General features: G+C 38.9%; 1 protein-coding gene across 3 annotated transcripts in view; it reads right to left on the reverse strand.

The window, feature by feature from the left end:
• Positions 1-27,975, reverse strand: part of SLC8A3 (solute carrier family 8 member A3) — a 1,486,960-nt gene that overhangs the window by 13,161 nt on the left and 1,445,824 nt on the right. For all 3 annotated transcript variants that reach the window (XM_044073965.1, XM_044073963.1, XM_044073964.1), the window contains exon 7: positions 1,347-1,619. In XM_044073965.1, coding sequence (XP_043929900.1) covers positions 1,347-1,619 — 273 coding nt within the window. The remainder of the gene's footprint in view (positions 1-1,346; positions 1,620-27,975) is intronic.

Genomic DNA, 27,975 nt, shown 5'->3' on the forward strand with positions numbered 1-27,975 from the left:
CACTCATGTAATTTGGGTCTATATTAGAAGCCCGAAGATCCATTTGAGCGAATCGGAAAAGAATGACACATATTGCGTGAACTACAGAAATGGCAAACGTCCAAAATTGTGAAATTCAAAATGTCGATTTGTCATGGTTGGCCCGTCAGCGGTATAGCTCCGTAAGGTAAGTGTGCAATAGTTACGGACCTTAGGGTTAGGGTGCGGGTTAAGGTAAGTGCATAGATAGGTAATGTATGTAAGGTTTAGTGTAGGGTTAGAAGTAGGGTTTTGTTAAGTGTATGTGTGTGTGGAATATTTGTTTTGTTTGGGTATATCTCCGTAGGGTAAGTGTGCGATAGTTCCGGATCTTAGGGTTAGGGTGCGGGTTAAGGTAAGTGCATAGATAGTAATGTATGTAAGGTTTAGTGTAGGGTTAGAAGTAGGTTTGGTTAGTGTATGTATGTGGTTTATTTATTATGTTTGGGTAGGTAGTATGTAGTGGGTGGTGGGGTTGGCCGACTATGACGATTTGAGATTTTAAATTTTGCAGTTTAGGAGGTTTGGAATATTTGCGGTTCGGGCTATATGTGTCGCTGTTGTCGTATTCGCTCAAAAGGGTTTTCGGTTTTATAATATAGACCCATGTAATTTCATGTGTTGATACTTGTTACTTTTTGTTAAATAAATAGAAGGCGTCATGCTATCTAAGTCATGTTTACACACAGCAAATACAATATGTCTCCTTGATACATTAAAAGGAAACTTACAAACTGTGGTGTAGCGAGAGATAAAGCCATGGACGTGACTCCAATCACCTGAGGTTGATTAGTGAGCAAGGTGCTGGAGCCACATCTGCAGGAGGGATGGGAATAAATGGGCTCCTCATCTTGCTGGGAGGGAGTTAATATGACCTGGTGCTCTACTGCCCCCTACAGGTCTGTTGGGGAACATCAGGAACAGTTATTTGGTTGATGAATGCACTTGCTGCAAATAGGCTTTGGAAGAGTTCCTAATGCATTGATTGCCCGCAGCACAGTTGCCTGCCAGATACAGCAGACTGTAGCTGGTTGTCCCAGGCCTGGTGGGTGGTGTTAATCCAGGATACCTACTAAGGGCAGGTAATTGTATAAATAAGCAGTTATGGATCATTAAAGGAACTGCAATTAAAGCATACACAGTTAATTAAAAAAGAGCAGATGCAAGGCACATGTATGAAAACTGAACTTGGCTAGTATGTCAACATTTATTTTTAGTTATGGCAGCAATTTTTATTTTTTATTTATTTTAGAACAACAAGAGTATGAGAGCTCTGTTAGCCACTTTAGTACATTACTCTTACAATTGACAGACACAGACGGACTCACCTGGTACTGAAGTGCCAAATGCAACAAACACAACAGCCGTTACAGAATCCTTTAAGCCAATTGTGCAGCCAAAATGTGAGGCCAGGTCTCCAATGATAGCTGTGAGAACTCCAATAATGAGAATGGAAACAATGAAACAGGCCCAACCATTCCAATATTCTGTAGGAGGCACACAGGCAAACAGAACCTTCCAGAAGACAGTAAGGAAATGCATCACGTAGTCAAAGCAAGAGGGCAGTCTCTCTTCAGCAGAGTCTTCATCATCATCCTCTCCTGAAAAAATTAATGTAGACAACTTTATAAGGTGGGTTTCTTGGCAGAAGGGCTCTAAGGATAGAAACAATTGATTATAAATGGCAAATATTATAAAACTACCTGGCCAAGCAGATAAATAATGCTGCAAAATAATAGTTGATTATGCAGTCTTTTCCTTTTGTTACAGGCATAAATCTGTTCTATTTACATTCATGGTTTTATGCATCAGCATACCCAGATGCAGTTGACACTCCCCTGTTTATGTCAGGTCCTTTATTCAGAGGCGGGTAATTACATATTGTTAAATTTTTGTCTAATAACAAAAGTTAATGCAGCAATTTTCTATACTTCACAATTAAAGCTGGAAGCTCTTAACTGGCAATATTGCTTCTTGTTCTATCTAAAATTTAACAAAGTCAACCTTTCTGTAACATTTACAGGACAGTTAGCTCATATTTGTTCCAAGCTGTCAAGACATTTACAAGTCATTTACCATGCTTCATGTTCTAAGCAGAACTTCTCTGTCAGAAGAAGTCTGTTTTCTTTGATTTAAAAATGTAAATAGTCGTGCATTTCATTAGAGGTGTACAATTTATAACTGCTTCATTTAATAATATGGAATTGCTTACTTTTGTCAAGCTCAATTCTTCCATGACAATATGAAGTACTTCATCACAGGAATGGAAGTGTCTGTGCATTCTAACAGCTTGTTTTTAAACAGACATATTCTTCTTATGTTTCAAATCTCTGTAACCTCCGTGGATTTTACTAAACTATAAATGCTGCCGACCTTTTCTTTTCTATTTTGCTTTTTTTTTTTTTTTTTTGTCTATGAGAGTATTTGGACTTGGAAGTCTATCTTACCTCTTTGGTATATATGGCCACTGTCAGTTTCTTTCTGTTTACCTAGGACTTTTAACCTGGACTTGGAACAGTCCAACCTGTGAAGAATATTAAAGCAATGATTTCTGCATCACAGACTTGGATTTTATTTTCATTCTGCGCCTTGAGGTAGATACAATAAGCAACTGAAAATAACAACAAAAGATCCATTTAGAAAACTTTCTGTCATCAGTATCTATAGGGAATCCGGACTCCGTGTGCAAAAATGGGAAAAAGGGCTGTGGCTGGATGGACTGATGGATGGATAAATGGAGAGACAGATCCTTACAGCACTGATAAGGCTACTTTGCAGCCATCCTTTTTGAAGGTTGACTGCTGTTATAATTTAATGTTGGTTGGCTTATTGTAACATTGTTCAGTAACTAAGATGTTGGTGTCAGATTAGCAATCTGAGTGGCAGCTGTGTGTACAATGAATTCAGGAAAGGGGAGCTTTCATTGAAAAAGTATCAGTAGCCCCTCCAGATAAGCATTGTGAGAATGTGTGAATGAGAAAATAGTCTGGTTAAAGATCAGTTACTGCTAGTAAATTTGCAGTAGAAGGGACTGGGCTTAGGCTGACTTGGATGAAATTATGTAGAGCCCTTGATTATAACCCTGTTTCATAGCTGACTGCGTAGAACTTATTCAGGTCTAGCAGGTGTTATCATAACTCAAAGCAGAGGTACACATAAGCTATAAAGGTTTTAAAGCCAGTAACCACTTGTATACACAAGAAATGCCAATGGTGTGGATTTAGGCTCTGTAACTCGTGCAACGCATTATATTGCAACAGGGATGGGACTCAAACTCCACCCATCTGTATCCATCACTCACTGCTTGCATTAACTGAAACACAATATCCGAGACTAGGTTTTGCACTCAAATACAATTACATGGACCTGGTTCATGCTATAGCTGTTATGCTATTGTTAGATGTTTTGATTGCATAAATATCAGGAAGTGTGAGATTACATCATTTTTTTCTTGTGATAGTACTGCAGTTATAAGGTGCCCATGTGGTCTGTTATACATAGGTCAGACTTGTAGGCAGTTCAAAATTAGGCTACAGGAACATATTTGGGACATTAAACATAATGAGATAGAGGGGGAAATAATGAAACAGTAATAGCTTCAGGTATCTGGTAGGGGTGGCTGAGGAGAAGGGAAGTCTGAATGAGGAAGACAGAACTGGAATCGTAGGGGCTGCAATCAAATGGCACAGAGTGTCAGTGGGATTAGTGCATGACAGAGAAATGCCAAAGAAGTTAAAGAACAAGATGTACAAAGCAGTGGTGTGACCCATGCTACTGTATGGTACACAGACCTGGGCAGTAAAGGCAGAGCAGCTGAGGAAGCTAGAGCTGATGGAGATGAAGTGCCTGAGAAGGGTGGTAGGATGCACACTGTGGGACAGATGAAGAAATGAGGACATAAGAGCAGAAGCTAAAGTAAGTCCAATTGCAGAAAAGGTCAAAGACAACAGATTACACTGGTTTTGGCACATGCAGAAAAGCAAAAGGCAATCTGTCGAAGATGTTTTGAGACAGACAGGAAGAAGGCAAGAGGAAACAAGAGTGTCCAAGAGCACTACCGAATGGTGCACTGCTACAGTAATCCACAAAGGGGGAGCGATTATAGACCCTGGGAACTATTGCCCCATTAGCCTGACCAGTCTGATATACAAAGCTATGGAACACATCATAATCGACCTAATAAACAAGGATATAGGGAATCTCCAAACTCTGGATCCCACACAGTTTGGTTTTGTGAAGGGTAGAACATGCCTGGTCAACCTGGTTGACTTCTTTGAGTCAGTCACCAGAGCTGTGGATAAAGTCAAAGTGGTTCATACAGCCTACCTTGAGCTGGCCAAGGCCTTTGATACAATTCCCCACTCAGGAATCATAGAAAAACTCACTAAGTTAGGCATCAACCCCTATATCACTACGTGAGTTGCAAACTGGCTCACAGATAGAACCCACAATGTGAAAGTAGCTGACTCCAAGTTAGACTGCAAAACCAGTCATGAGTGGAGTCCCACAGGGTTTGGTTCTGGGTCCTCTCCTGTTTGGTATCTACTTCTCTGAAGTCCAGGCCGACACAAAGGGACTCTGGCTGACAAAGTTTGCAGACGATTTCAATTTGGGAGCTGGTATTATCTCCCCAAGTGATGCTGACATCCTACAGAAAGGCCTCACTGAGACCAACGACTGGTGTCAGAGCCATGGTCTTAAGCTCAATGCCAAAAAATGTGTAGTCATCCCCTTTGGGAAAAGCCTGGTTCCCATGAATTACCACATCAATGGTAGTCCACTGAAAACAGAAGTCATTATAAGAGATCTGGGAATACAGGTTGACAACAACCTCTCTTTTGATCACCACATTGCTACTGTGGTCAGAAAGTCTTTCTGTGCGTCACATCTCATTACTAAGGGTTTTGCATCCAGGAAGAAAAAGGTCATTGTCGCCCTCTGCTCTTCCCTCATTAGGCCAATCATCAAGTACAATGCTCCATTTGGCATGTACCTCACTAGACACCTGCAACAACTGGAGAGGCCACAAAAGTATCTCACAAAGAGGATCCTAGGCCTTAAACACTTGTCCTATATGGACAGATTAAAAAAACTCCAGTTATTTTCTGTCTCATATCGCCTACTTAGAGGTGATCTCTGCTTGACTTACAAAGCCATGTCTGACCCAGCTCTGTTAGAAATGATACATCTAAAGAAATCCCAATCCCTCCACACCACATGCTCCAGAGACCTCAACCTCATTACCACAATCAACAAAACATGCTGGAGGGACAGCTTCATAACCCAGAGACTGCCTATGCTGTGGAACAGACTTCCCATACGTGTCAAACAGAGCACCTCACTGTCCCTCTTCAAGAGAAATCTTGATGACTAGATGGGAAATAGAAAATTCAATCTGGGGATCACTCCAGTGGCTCTACTCGACAGAGGCACTGGGAACTAAGGTCGGGTGGCGCGATGCCAGGGTAATCCTATGGGCTAGGCTTGTAAAGACTCTAGGGCCATTAGCCTAGTACACACCTATGAACCTATGAACCTAAGTGGATGGACTTTGTGACAGAAGACCTGCAACAGTCAGACATGGGTGTTGAAGAAGGTAGGGGAGTGCCACTGAATAGGGAGAGAGAGGGGGAGAGAGATGGCGACAGATGACACGGCACCCTGACCTCATGTAGAAAATTAGAAAATAAGGGTATTGATGATGATGATTATTATTTCTTTGTTATCATAATGGTGATAGCAGATTATTGGAAGCTGCTATTTTGCAGTGATTGACTTTAAATAACAGGGAGGGGATATTATAAGGGGTTATCGTGTCTAAAGAATCCTTAAAATATGCTTATTTTAAAATTTGATACTTCAAAACTTCTGCTTTAAATAATGAATATGCTCAGAAGTGTATTTTACAATGTGTAATAATGTGTTTATGTAAACAGCTTTATCATGTTTTATTTTAATTCTCATTTTATTGAATAACAGTTTTAATTAAGTTAATTGATGTGTGTTTAAATAGGTAGTTTCCCGTCTTGTTATTCTACTTGAATGACTGAGCCAAAGCAGTAGACAGTATGTGATTTTAGAATAAAATACTTGAAATTCTTTAATTTTATTCTATTTTACTCCCATGGCTGCTTTTATGACTTCTGCCATAGCCCATGAAATTCCTTTTATATACCATTTAGGCTTAAAGTATATGATGGAGTCTTACACAAATGTTTTACTGGCCAGCTCTTGCCCTAGTAGTGACTGGGTACTGTAAGACACCTGTTCAGTATACAAGAGAAGAACCATTTGACAGGGTAAGCATGGATATTATGGGAAATCGTAATACCCCCAGAACCACAGGTAAAAGGTACAAATTTGTGGGTGTGGACTATGCTATGCATTCTGAAGCACTAGCTTTGTTGAATCAAAAAAATGGCAAATGTTCTATTAAAAATCTTCAGCATGGTAGATTTTATCCAGAAAATACGGACAGATATGGCTAACTTTTTACATCAGACATATTGACGTGTTTGTGGCAGTGCTACAGGGTAAATGAGTTAAAACTACCCTTACCGACCACAAATGATTTGGTTTAGAGGTTTAACTCTACTCTTAAGATTATGCTGAAAGTAGTCATAGACCAGTTTAAGAACGTCTGGGAAAAAATATCTACCCCATCTCCAGTTTGCATAGTGAAGTACCCCAAGAATTTACAGTTTTTCTCCATTTGAACTACTTTATGGTCACAAGGTGAGCAGGGCCTCTCATGACTTAATTCATGAGTCAGAGAGTGAAGATAATTCTCAAAAAGAGTCTATTGTGGAGAGTGCACTGAATTTCAGTAATAAAGCTTACGGAACTTATAGGCTTGGCACAGCAGCATCTGGCAAAAGTGGAAAAAGAATCTGTATCACTGGACAATAAGAACATGACAATGTACTGTCAGTCAATGGGTAATAGTACTTACTCCTGGTTAGTAAAATAAGCCTCAAGCAGTATGCGAGGGGAAGTAATTGATTAGAAATATGTGATGGAGTTACCAGGCAAGAGGCAGAAACAAACATTACCACGTTAACATGATGAAGCCCTACCATGACAGAGAATCATTGTATTTGCAGTGAGTTCCATGGGTTCTGGACGGGGGATTTTGTAGTTGACCTTCTGAGTAAAACTCAATCTGGTGTTTCAATAAATGAGGTAGTGTTGTCATAGCAGGTATCTGCCAGGTAGTGGGAAACTCACAAAGTTAACCATAAAATATGAATGGTGGGGAGGAAAAGAAGTTTATTTTTTCATGGAAAGAGACCTTTTTTCATATATAAACAACATCAACAAAAATAATCTTGGAAGATAGTGAGGGAAGGCTGAGGATACAGTAGAAGATAAAGGGAAGGCAGCAGGGAAAGACAGATAAAAAAGAAAACACAGGCTCAGACAGAGTAGGGCAAGAGACACACAAAAGTTTGGCAAGACAGGCTATGGTAACATACATATAGAATGTGCTCTCATCTGGTTAGAACTCCCACATCATCTAGCCCATACACAACTTCTTGTAACCCATAAAATACTATATGATCTCCCTATCTGCTGTCTATCTCCTTAGTACTTCATCACCATCTCCCAAATCACCCTCTGCACTCTTAAGACAAAATCTGCTTCAAATCTATAAACCAAAAAAAGTGTGGGGCAAAGTCTATACTCACACTGCAAAGCCAAACTATGGAGCTCTATCAATCAGAACTATATCAAGCCTCCATGAATTTGCATCCTCACTCAAAGAATTTCTCACTAACTCATGGCTATATCCATGCACCTCTTCTGTATGATCAACATCAAGAAATACTTTACATTCTTACTAACCTTTCATCAAGCTATCCTTCTGTACACTTTCAACACTTGCCTTCCCCCATTCCGGGGGGAAGGGGACTTGTACAATCTTTTTTGATTATTTCCTAGCATAGTAGACTATGCCTCTAATGCTTTTATATATACTTAATTGCATTTTTTCTTTTATTATTAGATACTGGTGCCTTCTCATGCATTATTATACTGTATGTATTCCACTGTGAAATTGTATGTATATAAGCTTTTTATTTACATCTACACTACTGTTTTATTGATGTTATTTAAGTCTTTGGAACTTGTCTCCCCTGGCCTCTGATGAAAAAGGTATTTATTACCCAGAAGGATATCCCCGGTAAACAGATCATCATCAGCCCCCTTTTTCCCATTTGTTTTCTATGTGGGGTCAGGGTATCGTGTTAACTGTCGTCAGCTCTCTCAATTCAGTGCCACACTCCTGCCTTTTTCAACACTCATACCTGACTGTTGTAGATCTTCTTTCACACAATCCACCCACCTCTTTGCTGGATGTCCTCCCTTCCTCTTATCTTCTTCCTGTCTGTCCTAAATCTTCCTCACCAGATTGTCTTCTGCTTTTCTACATATGTGTCCAAACCACCGTAATTTGTTCTCTTTGATCTTTTCTGCAAATGGAGCTACTTTGGCTTCTGCTCTTATGTCCTCATTTCTTCGTCTGTTCCACAGTGTGCATCCTACCACCCTTCTTAGGCACTTCATTTCCATCACCTTTAGCTTCTTCAACTGTTCTGCCTTTATGGCCCAGGTTTCTACACCATACAGTAGTACTGGTCACACCAATGTCTTGTACACCTTACTTTTCAGCCTCTTTGGCATTCTTCTGTCATAGACTACACCTGACACTCTATGCCAGTTGGCTGCACCCCTGTTTCTAGCTCTGACCTCTTCATTCAAACTTCCCTTCTCCTCACCCACCCCTCCCAGATACTTGAAGCTGTTACCTGTTCCACTATCTTCCCTTCTATCTCTTTTCTCAGCTTCTTCTGATTTCTCAAATTTTCTACCATTACCACCATCTTAACTGTGCTTAGTTGCATCCCATGTGCCTTCAGTTTTGCATTCCATTCTCCTATCCTTTGTTGAAGTTCTAGCTCAGAGTCTGCCTGTAATGCCACTTCATCTGCATACAGCAACTTTGTTGATCTGCCCCCTCTGATCTGTTTGCTAATGCAGTCCATCACTGGTATGAATAGCAGTGGGTTCAGAGCTGAACCTTGGTGTATACCCATTCCATCTGGAAGCCCCTCTGTGAGGTTGAACGCTGTTCGTACTTGAGTCATTGAGTCCTTGTACATAGCCTGTACTAATTCTACCAATGTTTCTGGGACTTTGAACCACCACAGTACTGCCCAGATCAGCATTCTTGGGACAGATATCAATAATAAATAAATAAACTGATGGTGAGGGTTAGACAACAAACAAAGAATGGAGAAGAAGGGATCACTAGAATTGAGTTAGGATAGTGTACTGGCAGAGCTAGATGCCAGACTGAAGCACAGGAAAACAATCCCAGGCATCAGTCACCTGGGTGACCGAGGCTATGGGTTAGTTTCTTTTACTGGTGGTGTTATGGGTGAAGCCTGCTAATTTTGAGATATTTGAGCCAGCAATTGCTCCATGTTACTAAGGTAGGTATCCAATTGCAACCACACCTCAGTAGTCATCAGCCTGTGGAAGTCACACCAGTGAACCAGGGAGGCCAAAACAGTCCTGCTCTCCATGACACATCAAGATGGAGCCCCGCATTCCACAGTGGCCTGAAGTAGGAATGGATACTCTCTCAAGTCCACTCAGGGAGCAAAATGGCAGCCTTGTGCAGTGTGCAAGGATGCATTTATATGGGTCAAATGTCGGGCAACGTAGCACTGCACTACAGTGTGGTGGTACTGTATGTTCACAGCACTGTATCGTGGCTCTAGGAATGGATATAGCAATATACTTTGGCATTATGAGTGCACACATGCTGTATATAACAGCACACTCTGTGACTATCATGACTTAATTAGCTACTGCATGCATGTCTGGGTAGTGCAATGCACTATGGAAGTAATTTTGAAATAGTTGCACTAAGTAGCTTCATTAGCTTACCTGTCAAACTAAGATCTGGACCTTATTAATGTGATAAAAGGTGTCAGCATCATTTTGTGCAATAGTGCATATTACTATGCAATCGTGGAATACAGAAATGTAATTTAAGATTCACAGAGTTAAGTATGAAGTCCCTTCTTGTAAAGTACCTCAGCAGTAGCAACAAACATTGTGGTGAATGCCAGTGACACTTAGGCAGACGTTTTGATGTACATGTAACTGGGAACCTAAAAAAGGGGTGTGTCACTAGAGCATCTGCCTGTGGCTTGGGGTAAAGAGGGCAACTGTGGACAATGGAAACCGTATGAAGGGCATGCAACAGGTGGTTGTGCTATAAGGTTTACAAGCTGAGGAATAGGTATAGTATGTAACTAGGAGGAGCGACTCTGTTTAGCACTAACTACACCTAATTAACAAGTACAAAAAGGGTGACAGGCCATGGGCACAGCTACATAATGGAAATGAGGACTTGGGTATAGTATTAACTGTGCGTGATAAACAAGTACATAAATGGGGGGGGGCACTCATATCCACCATTACAGAGGCACCTGTAGAGGTCAGGTATCCAGACTCATTAGGCATGACAGGCATCTATTAACTGGGAGTCTCTCACAGGCTTCACTTGTGTCCCCAGCACAGATAGTATCTGAAATTTACACTGCCTCTTACATGCAAATATCCACCACAGGGCTTAAATGTGGGTGGGAAGTGGTATCAGGCATAGCCATGACTCCAGTGCCATCTCTGATATGGCCACGACACTTAGCAGTAATCGATGGATCTGCATGTCAATGGCCCAGGCACAACTGTCTGCTATTTTTAGTATTATAGAAAAAGGCAAAATGCTCCAAGGAATTTGGGCCAATATGCAACAACTGCACAGTGACATGCAGTAAAGGGACAGGGAACAGACATTTTTGGTGAGGTTGCTGGTGGCTAAGGGACATGAGACACATTGTAACCTCTAGCGAGTCTGCATCCCACAGGCTATGCCTTCTTTGGCTATAGGAGAATTGAATGTGGGAAGGACAGCTACAGGCCATACTATTTCAGACTACGCAGACCATCTATAAGAGACCATCACTGTCACAGCGTGTCACAAACCTTGCTAGCCCTATTAACGAGTGTTGAAGTTGTGGGGCACAGTGCTCCTCCTGCTCACCACGAGACATCTCATCAAGCTGCACATGCAATTCACATAACTCTACCTCTTCTCTGTTCTCTGTAGGCACATAGTCTGACACCTCCCCCATCATGGGGCATTTACTTTATTGTGGGCAATGATGCACATCAGGATAAAATGACAGTATGCCGCATTGAGGGGGAACATTAACATTCATGTGGTTCTTCCCCTTTCCTGCCATAGACCACATCAAGCTAGCAGTCACATCATGGCAGCCTGAGTTCATCACTGGAGAATGTTATCCATTACTCCCCACAACCTATGGGTATGTGGTTACTGTGTTCACCTGCCACGGCCCATCTCATCTCACAGTGTTGCAGTCACCTGTCACTATGTCCCCCCCCCCAAACTTGTGCAAGGGTTGATGATTGCCCCCTGAAGCCCACTAATCTGTGAGAATAGTGATTTGTGATGCACTGCTGGCCCAGTCCATGCACTGCCCTGTATAGCCTGGGTGTGACAATGCATGCATCATTTTGATCTGTGGTTCTGTTTCATGGTCCATCATTGTAGACCAAACACCACCTCTTTGCCAGTGCTACAAAGTATTGCACCCACCTCTACCTTAACAGTGGTACTGCTGCTGTGAGTTTCTCATCTGGCTCTCCATCCTGCAGTCTGACTGCTGCAAGGAGCTGGAAGGCTGTGCCAATGTATCCACTTTCCCTGTTTGTCAAATGCTATGATATGGAGTATTTTACATATAACTAAAACATTGCTAAAAATGTCAAAAATATACTACAGTGCCTCTCTCAACATATCTAGGCAACAGAAGTATCCCTTAAGTAGGCCACACACCAGCTCCACTATATTATGCATTCTGGCATGTGTTACATTGCAGACCATTTCTTGAATGGTCTTGGCATTGTGACTGAAGTCATCAACCAGGCTTCTAGGGTATATCTGGATTACCTTCAACACACAAAAAAACAACACTTTTTAGATTGCCTGTTCCCTGTTGGCATGGCGCCTGTATGTTAAAGGTCTGACTGTCTAGCATGTGTGTGCGCCTACTATCTAGATGGCCCTGTGGAAAATCTCTCAAAGAAACCTTCAGCATAGGTTGGATATGTTTCAGATGTTTGATTCATGGGGACAACCCAGATGGAGCATGGATACATTACAAAAATATCTTGGGCATTATTTATTTGTCATTTGTTCACCAGGTGAGTCCTACTAGGCTAGTAGCCTCTTTTCAGGGGATACCCAATGTGGTATTTATACTACTAGGGGAAATTTGCCCAGGGTATTGGGAACTTCTCCCACTCTTTTCATTGTGAGTGGGGAGGTTTTTGCTGCACTTCCTGCTTCTGTTCCTGGTATGGAGGCAGCCAGGAAAAGCTGTGCAGTAATGGTGGGAGAAAATAGTTGTTCAGTTGATGATAGCAGTGTGGTTCTGTCAGCTGGATATAAAACTGTACAAAAGTGAGTGGGTATTACAAATAGCACTGAGCTAACTTTAAAGCTCAGGATTTTGAAAACATTTTTGTAACAGAAATTGCTTCTGGTGGTTTGCCTGATGAAAATCTGGCTGGTTTACTGAACAAATGTAATTCTGGAACAAAGTGTGAGATTTTTGTGGTTGTATATGCTGGAAAAAGTTTTCAGAATGGACATGGAGTTGGGCAGAAAGGAAATGAGTTGTGGAAGATGGATACAAGTTTACACCTGGAACTGAATCTGGAAAATCATATGTTAATGCAGTTGGAAGAAAAAAGTTAATGTAAACCTTATTAAAAAGAAAGAACTTGGATAAAAAAGAAGAAAGAAGAAATAATAGATATTTTATGTGGAATAATTTAGTGTTACCTTTGAGTTTTGCAGTAAAATACATTAGATCCTTAATTAATTTGGGGAAGGAGATATTTTTTGACAATGTTTCAGAGTGAAGACTTAATTGTCAGATTTTTTTGTTTAGCTGTGAAAAAAAGGACTGTTACCCATGGAAGGAGTTTGTATTTTCCAGGCAAGGGACTCAATTAAAAAAAAGCATTTGCTCAGTTTCATTCTGATGAAATTGAGTTAAAAGATGTTAAAAATTATGTTTCATTTATGTGTTATTCAGTTTTTGATATTGTGAAAGTTAAAAGATGAGAGGGGTATTTGGAGTTGGAGGTGGAAAATATATGTTGTTTTAAAATCAGAAAAATATGTGATAAAGCAGAGTATATATATATATATATATATATATATATATATATATATATCCAAGAACAAAATGAGTGTGTAAAAGTGGAAAGAAAACCAGGAACACAAAAACAACTTCAGAGCCAGTCAAGCCAAAACCACGAGCCCCAATAGTGTGCAAAAATCCACAGATTTATTCACAGTGATATAAATCTACAAGTAAGGTAAGCGCTTTCGTCTGGCACAGTAACAGACTTTATCAAAACCAAAAGTGCTTCCAAGCCACATTCATTAAATAGTATTAATTCAACTACCTCAATTAAGAATTTAAAGTGACAGTAAAAGTTGTAAATAGAACTACCCCTAAAGTAAGCAATGTAAAAAGCAAATACAAAAAACATGTAAACATAATAAAAACACTAAAAACTGCCTAAAATGTATAAATCATTAGCTTTTTCTCTCAAACTTTACAACAAAAGGAAGAAACTGTTGCAGAAAAGAGGAAAATCCCAGGATGCAAAAAACTCCCTTACCAGCCTCAGTAAGAAGCTGAAATCCCTCATAAAATCCTCCAAAGCTAGTTACGAAAATAAAATTGCCAAAGATTCCAAAGACAACCACAAGGCATGCTATAACTTATGTCAAGAATCTAAATGGCAATGCTCAGATCTGCTCTGAGCTACAACGGAATGGCATTAAATATACTGATACCAAGGATATTGCCAATATCCTGGCAGATCAATTCAGTGCCAACTTCACCCCCCTCTCACCCCCTAAATGGCCCATCTCAATGCCAGAAGATTGCCAAATTCTGGTAATAACGGCCACACAGGTAAAAAAACGCACTCTCCAAAGCTAAGAATACAGCATCCATGGGACCAGATGACATCCTGGGCTGTGTACTACATGAACTACAAAATGAACTGGCACCTCACTTAAGTGTCATGTTTAATCATAGCCTCACCTAAAGCTTCATGCCCACTGAGTGGCGCACAGCTACAGTTATCCCACTCCACAAGGGGGGATACACCTTGGATGCCAGGAACTACCACCCCATCAGTCTGACAAGACTGATCTGCACGGCCATGGAACATATTATCATGGAACTTATAAACAAAGACATTGGCAACCTTCAAACACTGGACCCCACCCAGTTTGGGTTCGTGAAGGGCCGATCTTGTCTCCTGAACCTGATTGACTTCTTCAAATCAGTCTCCAGAGCCGTGGACAAGGGTAAGGCAGTCCACACAGCCTATCTGGACCTCGCCAAGGCCTTTGACACCATCCCCCACTCTGAAATCATAGATAGACTTACTAATATGGGCATTAATCCCTATGTCACTCGATGGGTTGCCAACTGACTTACTGAAAGAACCCACACAGTAAAAGTAGCCGACTCCAAATCCAGCTCCAGACAAGTGACAAGTGGAGTACCACAGGGTTCAGTCCTGGGACAGCTCTTGTTTGGCATCTACTTCTCTGAAGTACAGGCCAACACTAAGGGACTCTGGCTAACAAAGTTAACAGATGACTGCAAACTGGGAGCAATTATTGAATCCCCAAATGATGTGGATTTTCTACAAAAGGGCCTTACAGAAACAGATGCTTGGTGCCAGAGCCATGGGCTCAAGCTCAATGCCACGAAATGTATAGTTATCCTCTTTAGGAAAAAAAACATGTGCCTGTGAATTACCACATAGGTGGCAGTACACTAAACACCAAAAGTGTGATAAGAGACTTAGGGACACAGGTGGACAGTGGTCTCACCTTCGATAACCACATCGCCACAACAGTCAGGAAATCCTTCTATGTGGCACACCTCATCACTAAGGGCTTTTCATCCAGAAAAAAGGAGGTCATTGTCCCACTGTACTCATCCCTCATTAGACCCATTATAGAATACAACACCCCATTTGGTATGTACCTTTCAAGACATCTGCAACAACTGGAAAGGCCACAGAAATACCTCACTAAGAGAATCACAGGCCTAAAGCAGATGCCCTACACGGACCACCTTAAAAAACTCAAGCTATACTCTGTCGCATATCATCTACTCAGAGGTAATCTCTGCTTAACATACAAGGCCATGTCAAACCCAGATCTGTTGGACATGCTACACTTAAAGAAATCCCAATCCCTCAGAGCCACATGCTCCAGGGGTCTAAACCTTGTCATCACAATAAACAAAACATGCTGGAGGGATAGGTTCCTGACCCAGAGACTCCCCAGACTCTGGAATAGACTGCCCACACATGTCAAGCAGTGGGCCTCTTTGGCCCTCTTCAAAAGCAACTTTGACGTTTGGATGGGAGAAAGGAAATTCACCTCGGGGATCACGTCAGTCACCCTGCCAGACAGGGGTCCAGGGAAGTAAATAGTGTGGGAAGAAATAGCCAGGGAATTATTATGGCTAGGCTTGTATAGGTCCTCGGGCTGATAGCCTAGTACCAGCCTATGAACCTATGAACCTATGTGTTCATCGATGCCTGGAAATACACTGGCATTAAGTTTGAGTTGCCATCTCAACTTGTATTTCTCAACCTCATTACCCCAATTACCTCCCCTGACATTACATTTAATAACATCCAAAATGACAAACTTGTAACCTAAAAAATTGGTACAAACGTGTGTGTGTTTATAAAAGGCACTGTTGTTATTATTTATTATTTATTCCAGTTTGGTGACCAGGGAGGTCCACTGGGCTCGAGAGCCCATTTTCAGTGGAGGCCCAGGGAGAAAAGCTCCACATAACTAGTTACATAATAGTTTTTACATTGTTAAGTTGCGAAGATTTGCAAGTTACATAAACATATGAAATTCTTCACATTGATAAGTTACATATCATATTGAAATAGCACACAAAAGAAATTCTTTTACACTGCAAAACAAGTTGCATAAACATATAGAAATATTTTACATTGCTAAATTGTGTATCAAATTGAGATATCACATGAAAGATTCTTTTACATAGCATTCAGTGTGGAGTTGTAAACAAGTTTTATACCAGGAAGGGAAGTGGATAGAGGAGGAGTCTAATATTTGGTAGCTAAGAAGATTAAGTAGTTATGAAAGGACTGAAATTAGAGTCAAAGAGTGATATGCTGGGAGGAGATAGCTTATGAGTTGCAGTCGGAGTATAAGTCAGTAGTTGTGAGTTTCAAGAGCATATAAATGCTCATAAATTCTCCTTCTTAAAGCCCTCTCAGTCTTTCCAATGTAAAATGCGTGGCAACCTTCAGAAACACTAACGTATACCAACCCTTTTTTGTTACAATTTCCATCTGCTAACCTCACCTATTGTATAGGATTACCTATCAAAATCTCTGTGTCTTCTAAAACATGGGAACAATAACTACACCTACCACATTTCCTTGTCCCCCTCACATTTCCAGGTGTAATTAAGGGGTGTACAAATAAATGTTTCATATTGTGACAAACCTTGTAAGAGAATAATGGTTTCGTCCCCAAGGTACCAATATATATATATATATATATATATATATATATATATATATATATATATATATATATATATATATGGGTCTACCTGACAACGTCGACAGCTTAGAACGCCGACAATGAGAACACCGACGCCAGAAGATCGACAACTGAGAAGACCGACGGATGAAAACACCGACGCTGAGAACACCGACATGGAAAAAGGCTGTGTAAGTATGCGGTAGTGACGGACGTTAGGGTGCGAGTAAGGTAAGTGTGCGATATTGACGGTCTGTAGGGATAGGGGTGGGTTAAGTGAGTTAGGGTTAGGGAGCGGGTTAGGTAAGTGTGCGGTAGTGATAGTCTTTGGGTTAGGGGCGGGTTAAGTGAGTTAGGGTTAGGGCGCGGGTTAGGTAAGTGCGCGGTAGTGATAGTCTTTGGGTTAGGGGCGGGTTAAGTGAGTTAGGGTTAGGGCGCGGGTTAGGTGAGTGTGCGATAGTGACAGACCTTAGGGTTAGGGTTTGGGTTAAGGTTGTAGATAGTTGTGTATGTGAGGTTTAGTGCGGGTTTGTAAGGATTTTGGTGTGCTTGTGTTGTGTGTGTGCTTTTTGGACAGGGGATTTGTTTTGTTTGTTGATTGTCGGTATTATGGTGTGTCGGGCATGTGAGGTTTTGTGTTTGTGAACTGTCGGTTATGTGGTGTCAATGATTTCGTTGTCGGTGTTGTGATGTGTCGGTGTTGTCAGGTAGACCCATATATATATATATATATATATATATATATATATATATATATATATATGGATCCCTATCAGATGATAGAAATTTCATTTGCCTGAATCCCATTTGACTGAAACCATAAGACTGAAATTTCAAAATACTGAAAAATCACTTAACTGAAACCCATAATACTGAAATCTTATAATGCTAAATTTCAACATACTGAATTGTAAATTGGATGATATAAAAGCAGAATAGGTGGGGGGGTTACACCACCCATACCCCCCAATGTGGGGGGCTGTGTCCCCTACCCCCTTACTATATATACTAACTCCAAGATTGCACTACAGTGGGGAAAAGGTATATGCCCTTTTCCCCACTGTAGTGCGATCCTGGAGTAGTAGCCCCGCACATATTCTGGTTTTATATCGTCCACTTTACAATTCAGTATGTTGAAATTTAGCATTGCAAGATTTCGGTATTATAGGTTTCAGTCAAGTGATTTTTCAGTATTTTGAAATTTCAGTCTTATGGTCTCATGTATGTGTGTCTTTGGTCTCATGTATGTGTGTCTATATCTATATATATATATATATATATATATATATATATATATATATATATATTTTTTTTTTTATTTGTTTTTTTTAAATATGTGATAAAGCATTTCAAGTATACATATATATAGATGGCAGTTGAGGAACAATTTAGGTATATGGGCAGATAAAAACATTTTTTGTGTGTGGGGATTTCAATCATATGACACATGAGTGTACAAAAATAAGATGCAATCAATGTGGGGAAAATGTTATATGATGAACGAGTGTAAAAAGGAGTGCAGAATATAAAAAAGTAAAGGGCATTTTTGGTTTGATTGTAAAAAGAATAAACAATATAGTGTTGAGCAGGGTGATGAAGAAAATATTGTAATGTCTGAAAGTATTGAGGAAGTAGGGCAAAAAGTTGTAAAATGAAAAAGAGGATGACATTATCAAAAAATACTATGATAAAAATGTTATATTTCAGACGGATGAAGTGTTGACAATGAAGAAGAAATTGAAAGTGGTAAGTCAGATGTTTGTGAAGGAAGTGTAAGGATGTTAAGAAAAGGAATTCAGTAGGTGCTAGGGTAAGGATGCAAAAATGAAGATTAAAAATACATCATCAAAGATTAAATGGAAAGGTAAAGGAGCAGTATTAGATTTGTTTCACTTCATGAAAACAGTGAACAATCAGATTCTGAGGATCAAGGAATAGTTGTACATAAACTCAGAAAAACATTAACCTGGGAAAAAAATAAGAAAATGAAAATGTAAAATAATTCCCTCAAACTTAAAAAGGAGTAAAAGTAATAATTTTAGAGTGTTTTCAGTAAATGTAAATAGTCAGCAAAACATGTTCAATTGTAAAAAAATGCACCAAGGGAAAAAATAGAGTTTTTGTTCCTTTTATTTCAAAAACTTCTTCAGAATAATCCCACTAAATTCATCACCACATTTATATATATTATATGATCACATGACATAATAAACCAATCAAATCTTAGCAAATGTGTTACAAATAATGCTTAGATTTCAAACCTCTACATTTGTAATGAAACTATGAACCTCTAATGAATGAATAAATACATAAACGTTGTACTTAAAAAGTATGTGCATGTTTTTATCTACTATAATATAATATTTGTGTCAATAAAAGCATTTTATGTTAATATGTTCTTTAAGACCAGGTTATTTATATGCTGACAGTCTAATTTGCCACTCAGCTTCTGTACATTGCAATTGCACATTGAAATCCCATTCAGACTCCTTTAAATTAACAGAACCTATAACCAAAAAATGAAATGTTCTAAAATCTTGACAGACAGCTGCATGTTTAGCTAATTAATTACTGAAGTCTTTGTTTTTGATTGCTGATACATGAGCATAAATTCTCTTAGACAATGTTGTTATAGTCTTACTTATATAGTAACTATAACAAGTTTCACATGTTGCTAAATAAACTTCCCCTTTGAAATGTCAAATCTACCCTTAGCCCTATCTGCAATTTTTAGAAAATTTCATTTTTTGTTATAGATTCTGTTATTTTAAAGGAATTTAAGCAGATGTGTTATTTACAAAGGAAAAGGGAGAAAGTGTCTGCATATTTCGGTAAAATAGTAAAGGAAGATGTAAGTATAATGAGGTAAATTAAAATGTAAAAGGAGAGGTAAAAAACACAATAGCAAATTATGAGTATTTAAGTACAGCATGTAGAAAATATGTATAAGAGGAAAAAGAAAGTAAATAAGAGAGAGAATGGAAAGTAAAAAAAATCAAGAATGAATTAAAAAAGAATTTGAAAAAGAAATTACTATTAATAAATTGGATGAGATACTTAGGAAAGTAAATGCTGATTCGGTATTAGGTCCAGATGGTATATGGTATGGAATGTACAAGAAATTAAGTGACTGGCAAACAGAGTGATTTGTAAACATTTTGAATGGCTGGTTGAAATAAGGGTTTCTTTATGAAGAGTTATGTAGTGTGCTAGTAAAATTTATATGGAAGAAAGAAGTAAAGAATGAAATAAAAAATGGAGACCCATCACATTAAATAATATAAATTATAAATGTTTATCAGGATAATACAGAGGATAATGGAACGATGGATGAAGGATGTCATGGAAGAAAGAATATATATGGTATAAAAGGGCAAGGATGCCATGTTATTACTGGTTATTCAAAAAAGTGTGGGTGATATTATAGGTAAATGGGAAGATGTGAAACTTATGGTAAGGTGATATTAGTAAGGCATTTGATAGAGTAGGTCATGATGCTTTGTAGGATATTACACAGAAGTATGAAATAGGTAATGGAAATGCAGAGACTGTGTATGTCAGCTTATCAAAATAATTGAGTGACATTGTTAGTGAATGAGTGGCTGAGTAAAGAAATATGCATGAATTGTGGTATACGACAAGGATATCCCATGAGTGGGATACTGTTTGCATTAGCAATTAATGCGATAGTGAGTAAAACAGCTTGTAAAATGAAAGTTGCCAAAATTTGTGAGGCAAAAGGAAGTGATGATTCCAGTAGTTTTGATATATATGATGATATAGTTGTGGTTAAGAATAAAAAAATGTATGAGGTAAGTGTTGGTTAGTCTGAATCGATGTTTAAAGGAAATGGGAATGATCCTGAATAAAGATAAAGGTAAGGTTTTCGGTGATATTGTGAAAGCTGAATTGATGTATTTTTCAATCAATTAAGTATTTTATTTGGGGATGAAATGGGTTCCTATTAGAATGACAAAAACGCATTTTGTCAAATGCATTTTCATTGACCTCTAAAGCAGCGAACAGGCAAAACAGCGAAGCGGCTGTTCAACAAATTCTTTCCCTGGGAAAGAAGTCGCTTGACCGCTTTGTTACTTTGCCGTGTTCTGCACTGTAGTGTAGTCCCAGAGATTCCCTTATCCGGTATAGCTCCCGAACATAAATGTGCAACAGTTACTGATCTTAGGGTTAGGGTGCGGGTTAAGGTAGGTGCATATATTTTAAACTGCTTACTTTTTTTTTTGCATTAGATGTACGGTTAAGTGCATATGTGTTTTCAGCTGTTTACTTTTTTGTTTGGGGGGCTAGAATTAGGGTTAAGGTAAGTGTGTATGTGTTTGGAACTGTTTACTGTTTTTTTTTTGGTTGAAACAGTGATTTCTTTCCCTAGGAAAGAAATCGCTGTTCTGAGGTGTCGACATTTTCAGCTTTCACTGAAATAGGGTTGATTAAACATCATTCGCTGTTTTAAGCGTTCAATGTTGTAATATAGACCCGATGAAATTTAATAAAAATAATATAGTTATTAGGCATTGCTGGGAGTGTTGATAAAGGAAATGAAAGAAATATGGCTTATGTGTATGACTTATAGATTAGCTTTAAGAAAAAGATGTATCTGGTGAATTCTCTTTTAATGGGAAATAGCATATATGTCAAATATTTATAATCCCAAAAATATGGAAAAGAAGTAGTGCAGTTAGTGTTTTCTTTCATATGGTGTTCAAAATTAAATCCAGTGAAAGGATATGTTTTGTATATTAGTGAAGATGAAGAGGGCTGGGGTCATTAAAGCCAGTTGTTTATTGTGCTTCTTTAAACATGTATAGAATATTAAAGTGGGTAAATGAAGAGAATGAGAAATCAACAGTGAAATATGTACAAAAAATTTGGAAGGGGATAAGAATAAGGAAAAGAAATAAAGATTATATGAATGAAAAAATAAAAATTATCAAGAAAAAATACTAATATGGAAAATGAAAATTGATTATATAGAGAATAATAATGCAATTAAACAATATTATTATGTAAACCATGGGAAGTTTAACCAGAGGAAGTGATAAAAAACATTAAAGTAAGAAAAAAGTGGTGTACTAAGATTCTACAGCATCAGGATTTACTATGGAGACTGGTAATAAATAAGTTACCAGTAAATGGAAATATGCCATATAAGGGCATCACAGTGACACACGGATAGTGTTGTTGTCTCATAGCAAGAGGTTCCGCAGTTCAATTCTTGGCTGGGATCTCTTCTGTGAGAAGTCTGCATGTCCTCCCCATGTTCACACTGGGTGGTCTAGTTTCATGCCACATTCCAAAGATATGCAATAGATGGATTGGACACTCTAAACAGGCCATAGGTATGAGTGTGCATGTGAGTGTGTGATATGGAAGAACAACCACGGCAGGATTACCCACTGAGTGGTGTGAACCTTGGCTCTAGATGATCATCACTGTTGAAATGATACCCCAACCACATGTGGAAAAATGGGAAAAAGGGGTTGTGGATGGATGGAAATATGCCATATAAAATGAAAATTGAAAAAGCGTGTTTACTTCGTGGGAGGAAGAGACAACAGAGCATGTTTTGTTGAAATGTAAAAGATTGGTTAAACTCTGGAAAAAGATGTGTGAAGAAAATTGTTTTGATTATATTAATGATGTAAACAATATAGATATGAATATGATTATGTATGGCTGTTACAAAATCAAGAAGAAAAGGTTAGGTAAGAATGTAAGTAATATGTATTTGAAATGAAAGACTGAATGAAATTTTATTTAATGGGAAATGGATTTTGGCTGATGTATTGTGAAAAATTAGATTATGGTTGCTGCCATAAGTATGAAGATAAAAATCCAGAAGCAAATAATTAATAACTGGATTTTTGAAACTCCATTAAAATCCCTTCCAATTATGGAAGAAGAATAATGATGATAGTACATAGGAATTTGTAGATATGTACTTGTCGATATGCATCTTCTTCTTACGGCTTTCCCCGGTTAGGGGTTGCCACAGCAGATCACCTGCCAGCTCATGATTGGCAGTGGAGTTTTACGGTGTCGAGTTGCCAGCCTGGTGCCCAACCTTCCATGGAAGGCACACACATGCACACACTCACACCTAGGGTCAACTTAGAGTATCCAATCCACTTACAGCATGTCTTTGGGATGTGGGAGGAAACCGGAGCACCCGGAGGAAACCCACAAGGCCACAGGGAGGACATGCAGACTCCACACAGAAGGCACCCCAGCTGAGGATCGAACTGGAGAACCTCTTGCTTTGAGGCGGCAATGCTAACCGCTGCACCACCACAGCCACCCACTTGTCGATATGCATATTGTGTAAATATATAAATAATGTTTTGTTATTAAAGGACCCTTACTCTTTTCAATAGGTGCAGTGGAATGTTTTATATCCATCTAAGCTATCATCAAATCAAACAGATGGGACCTCTATTTAATGTCTCATTCAAAAGATGACAAATGCAGGACTACAGCACTGCAATACAGTATCAGCAATCAATGTACCCGCTGTAGTAATAGAGCCCACAATCTTCCACACCAAAGGCAAATGTGCTACCTGTTGTGGAACAGGACTGAAGAGGGAGGAGAGAAAGGAAGTAACTGGTCAGGCTCTGCACTTTGTCTGGCTGCAGCAATACCTGCATGAGTTTGGTGTCTGGTATACAACCCAAGAAAACTAAGACTTGGGTTGGCTTCATTTTTGATGTTTTCAGGTTGGTCATTTAAACCAGGGCCTGAAGTAGGGCCATGGTGAACCTAGGGTGAGATAAGAGTACCTGCTAAGAAGGAGCCTGTATTAACAGGTTGTCCAAATAAGGGAATATTTTGATTCCCTGAATCCTGCAGTAAGCTATGATTGGAGTGAGGCAATTTATGACGACTCTTGCAGGCTGTAGAAAGTCCAAAAGGCAAAGTAGAGAACTAAGAGTGTGATGAACCGGTAGAAAACCTCATAAATTTCTTGTAGGCAGGGTGGAAAGAAATGTGGAGGCACGCATCCTTCAATTTCAAAGATATCAGAAAGTCTTGAGGAATGATGAATGGGAGTAGAGTTTACAGGGACAACATCTTGAAGGATGTTACAAGGAGGAACATGTTGAGGGTGAAGAGATCTAGAACTGGTCTGCAGTCTCCTCCAGTTCTTGGGAAAAGGAAGAGTCTGAAATAGAACCCTTTTCCTATGTATTATGGAGGTACTGATTCTATCATGCTCTGCTCTAGCAATGTTTGAATGATGGGGTACAGCAGCTATATCTGAATTTGTGGAGAAGGAAGGATGCCAATGAAAGAAGGAACTTTTTTCCAGGTCATTCTATATCCCTTTGGGAGGACTGAAAGTACCCATTTTTCTGAAGTGATAGCAGGAACATTTTTTAGGGAGGTCAACTTTTGGAGAGGGGAAGGGGTGGGCCCAGGGGTGAGGAGGTGGATAGGAAGTGATTAGGTGAACTTGTCTGAGTAAGGAAGCCTCACATATCTGTAGTCCCTGTCTGGGTTGTCATGGAATCTTTTCCTAGGCATTTTCTTGGCATTTTGGAAAGGCCTGGATTCCCAGTGAGTGAGGGAAGTAGGTTTTGCAGGGTAATTTCTCTGGTATCTACATACCAAATTAACAAAGCTCTGTCTACAGTTCTTCATAATTTTACTTTCTTCCTGCAATTCCTTGAAAAGGCTGTCCACATGTAGACCAAACAAAAGATCCTTATTTAATGGAGAGTGTATGAGTTTCACAGAACCTGTAGCAGCTGCCCATGAAGAGGCTTCCACAGCATCATAACTGCACTTAAAGCTAGCCACTTGGGAAGTCTGGGCCACCATAGATAGGGCATGCTGTTTAATGGTAGATTCCTCAGGGAAAGACAATACTTTTTGAAGATGATGAGGATAGACGATAAGTATTTGGTTATTTGAGTCTGATAATTCAGAGTCTAAAGGCCAGAGTCAAGGACATATGAACGTTTTTCCCACAGTCTGTCCATTGCCCTACTGTCAATATATAATGGAAAAGCACTGGCAGCAACAAGTAATTTAGAGGTCTTATCAATAGACACAGAAAACACAGAGGGGTCTGCCACAGGGTTTTTGTAGAGAAATTTTAAATCTACTTTGTAAAATCTGTCAGGCCTTGTGGGATCAGGTGGCTGGGAGTCTGGTGCAGTGGACGTGGATGTAAAAGTATCCTGAAAAGCCTTCAGGACATGGGGTACAGCAGCAGGAACACCGTGTGTCTATTTCCTAGAGTTTACAGTATCTCTGTTGGACTTCAGAAATCTGTTTACATTCCCATTCAAAATACTTCATCATATTCACAGTAGTTTTCACAAATGAAGCTTCTTCAACAAGGTAATCAGGAGAAAGGGAATCTTCATTATTAAATGCCATTTGACCTGATTAGTAGAGTTGGGATGAAAAGGTTAGTATGTGCTCAACAGAATCTGCTTCATCCCCTTCATCTTCAGAAGAAGTCTCTAGCTGTCTCTTTTGTAGAGAGGAGTGAGAAAACCTAGTGGTAACAGACCCTGAAAAGGATAGTGGCCTGTGATAAATCTATCCACTAATTTTTTTTCGGACGTCTGGGTGGGAGGAACCATTTTTGTTTTTTTTTTTTTGTTAAATGCAGGGGCTCTAACTTCTGATGAACTTTTCTGAGAAATTCAGATATTTCCTTTCTAATGAGGATTTACAGAATGCAGTTGGGTCCTTTGGAAATTGTTAAACATTGTTCCCCCCTTCTCACCATTATCTGTAGCTTCAGTCATTTCAGATATGCAGACCTGATGCCATACCAGACTCCATCATGGATGAAGTAGTATGAGTCTGGGCAGGTGTGAAGTTTACTGTGGGGCCCAAGATCTCTGTTGGAAGTCCAAGTCCAACTGGACAGTCACAATATCAGGTGTAGGCCTCTTATGTTTTTTCTTCTGAACTGGTGGGACATTAAGGGTGGAAGTTTACCATCTTTGCTTGTGTGCACTGCTTAAGGCATTAAGTTTCCACATAGGAATTAAGAGACAAAGGTCTAGTTTGAAGAGTCTTGGGAACAAAGGACTGACAGATTGTACAACTTTTGTAACTGCACTCTGCACTGGGAGTGGAGATCCTTGTAGGGAATCTGCCTACTAGAATAGCACTTTCCCCTCCTAGCTGACATCTAATAGAGCCACCAAGAGCAATACGGCTGAAAAAAAATAAAGTAAAATTCCCCAACAGGGCACATATGTAAATCAGTGAAATAAACCGGTACCAATGACCACATGTGGGACATACCAATGGTTGAGAAACCTGTCTTTGGTAGTGAGATAGTCTGAGAATTTACACTCATATGTCCGCTTATCTGCCATTATGCCCACTGGCTTAGGTCATACATCAGATGTATGTCTCTATGGAGGGTTTTGGCTGTGGTATCCCAGCTGGACATCAATGTTATTTGGCAAGATAAACCATCTGTTTGAAATACTGCAACAGTGATCCAAGGAGGGATCCAAAGAGGGAAATCAGCATGTATTGTATCACCAATTGTTTTATTGCTAAATTGTATTGATGCTTGTTATGGGTACTGCATAGTGATGTAGTGTTAGATTTTTTTATACTCTTTGAACCATGTAAGGGTAGCATTGTACATCTGGGTCAAATGTTTATTTGTCCATGGATGTATAACACAATTATTGATTTCTATACATGTACTACTTTTTTGTTCTTAATATTGACCTGATGATTTGGCCTGAGTATATTAACAGGTCAAGAGAATGTCAGAGATAATAAGTAGCTTGTACAAAAAGATTCACAAAGCATTTTATCATAAATGATAATAAACAAGAACTATTAGGCGAAAAGAAACAGAATTCTCCTGTACATAAAGGCATCATGAATGACAAGACAGTGGTTTTTCCCTGAAAACTAAGGTGGAGACATGCTATGCTTACTCCTGTTCATGAGAATAGATGGATAAATAATATAAAAATGATTATGAAGAATCGTGTTTCTGTAAGGGATGCCTCAATCCAGTATAATATAGTTTATGGCATTCACTACACCCCAACATCATTTGTTTCTTATGAATTTAATACAAAATTTATATTGTTGGCATTGTAAACCTGTTGATGCACCAAAACACAACCAAAAATCAAGAAAAACAAACAGATATGCAGGAAAAAAAACTTTAAAGTAAATAATGTTGGCCCAAGAACTCAGAGACCCAAAGTGGAAAATGTATACCATAAGCCAAGAGATGGCAAATACTTATGCAATTTAATATGTATTGTGAGGATAAAAGCATTTAATTACTATTACATTTTTACTAAAAGACTGGATTCATATTTATCATCTCTTGGTTTATGTCGTACATTTTCCACTTTGAGTTTCTGAGTTTGTGGTTCTGTTGTTGCAGAATTAAAGAATTGTTTTGGGCTATGCTCCCCAATATTGCAATGTTGGTGAGCAGGACAAAAATGGATGGAATTACAAATTAAAATTAAAACAAGATTCATCTTATATTGCCTTTCTCTAGAAAATCAGTCTAACATATTTAACAGATTATATTTGATTAAAAAAATAGAAATGGAATAAAACCTATTAAATATTTTAAATGGATTTTTTGGAGAACAGCAGTATAAGATTATTGTGGCTGTTATGGTTACCAAATGGCATATTTTAGAACATTGGAAATGTGCTCCATTTTCTGACGTCATTGAATGAATGGCTTTTATGTATTTAAGTTACATTGACAGTCATAAAGTATTGTTAGCTTTATTTTTCTTTTCTTCTCTTTAGATACTTGGGGCTTTCTTTCCTTTTCTGTTTTTCTTTTTATGCATTTTTTTTCTTTTTAATATTCTTGTATTTATGTTACAGATTGTTGTTTAGATTTTTTCATCCTGTGTATGTATTTTGTATGAATTCATTAAATAAAAAAATAAAAATATAAGAGACAGAAATTAAGGTATAATCCCAATAAAGATTAAGTAGGAGTGAGGAATGGAACCTCATCCCTCTGTATCTTATTCCTGATCTCAGTTCTTGTGGGATATTAACAATGTACTTTACGATAAGGAGTGCTTCAGAACTAGTTTTCACAACTAGTTTTGGTTGAGATAGGCTCAAAAGCAATCTACTGTAGAACAGTGGCACACTTTCCATTCACAGACCATTAGCACTATTAGACATCCATGTTGTAGGTTTTTCCTGCTGCAGTCTAT

Source organism: Protopterus annectens, chromosome 6.part0, assembly GCF_019279795.1.
Source record: "Protopterus annectens isolate FY-2018-M chromosome 6.part0, PAN1.0, whole genome shotgun sequence".
Classification (NCBI taxonomy): Eukaryota; Metazoa; Chordata; order Ceratodontiformes; family Protopteridae; genus Protopterus; species Protopterus annectens.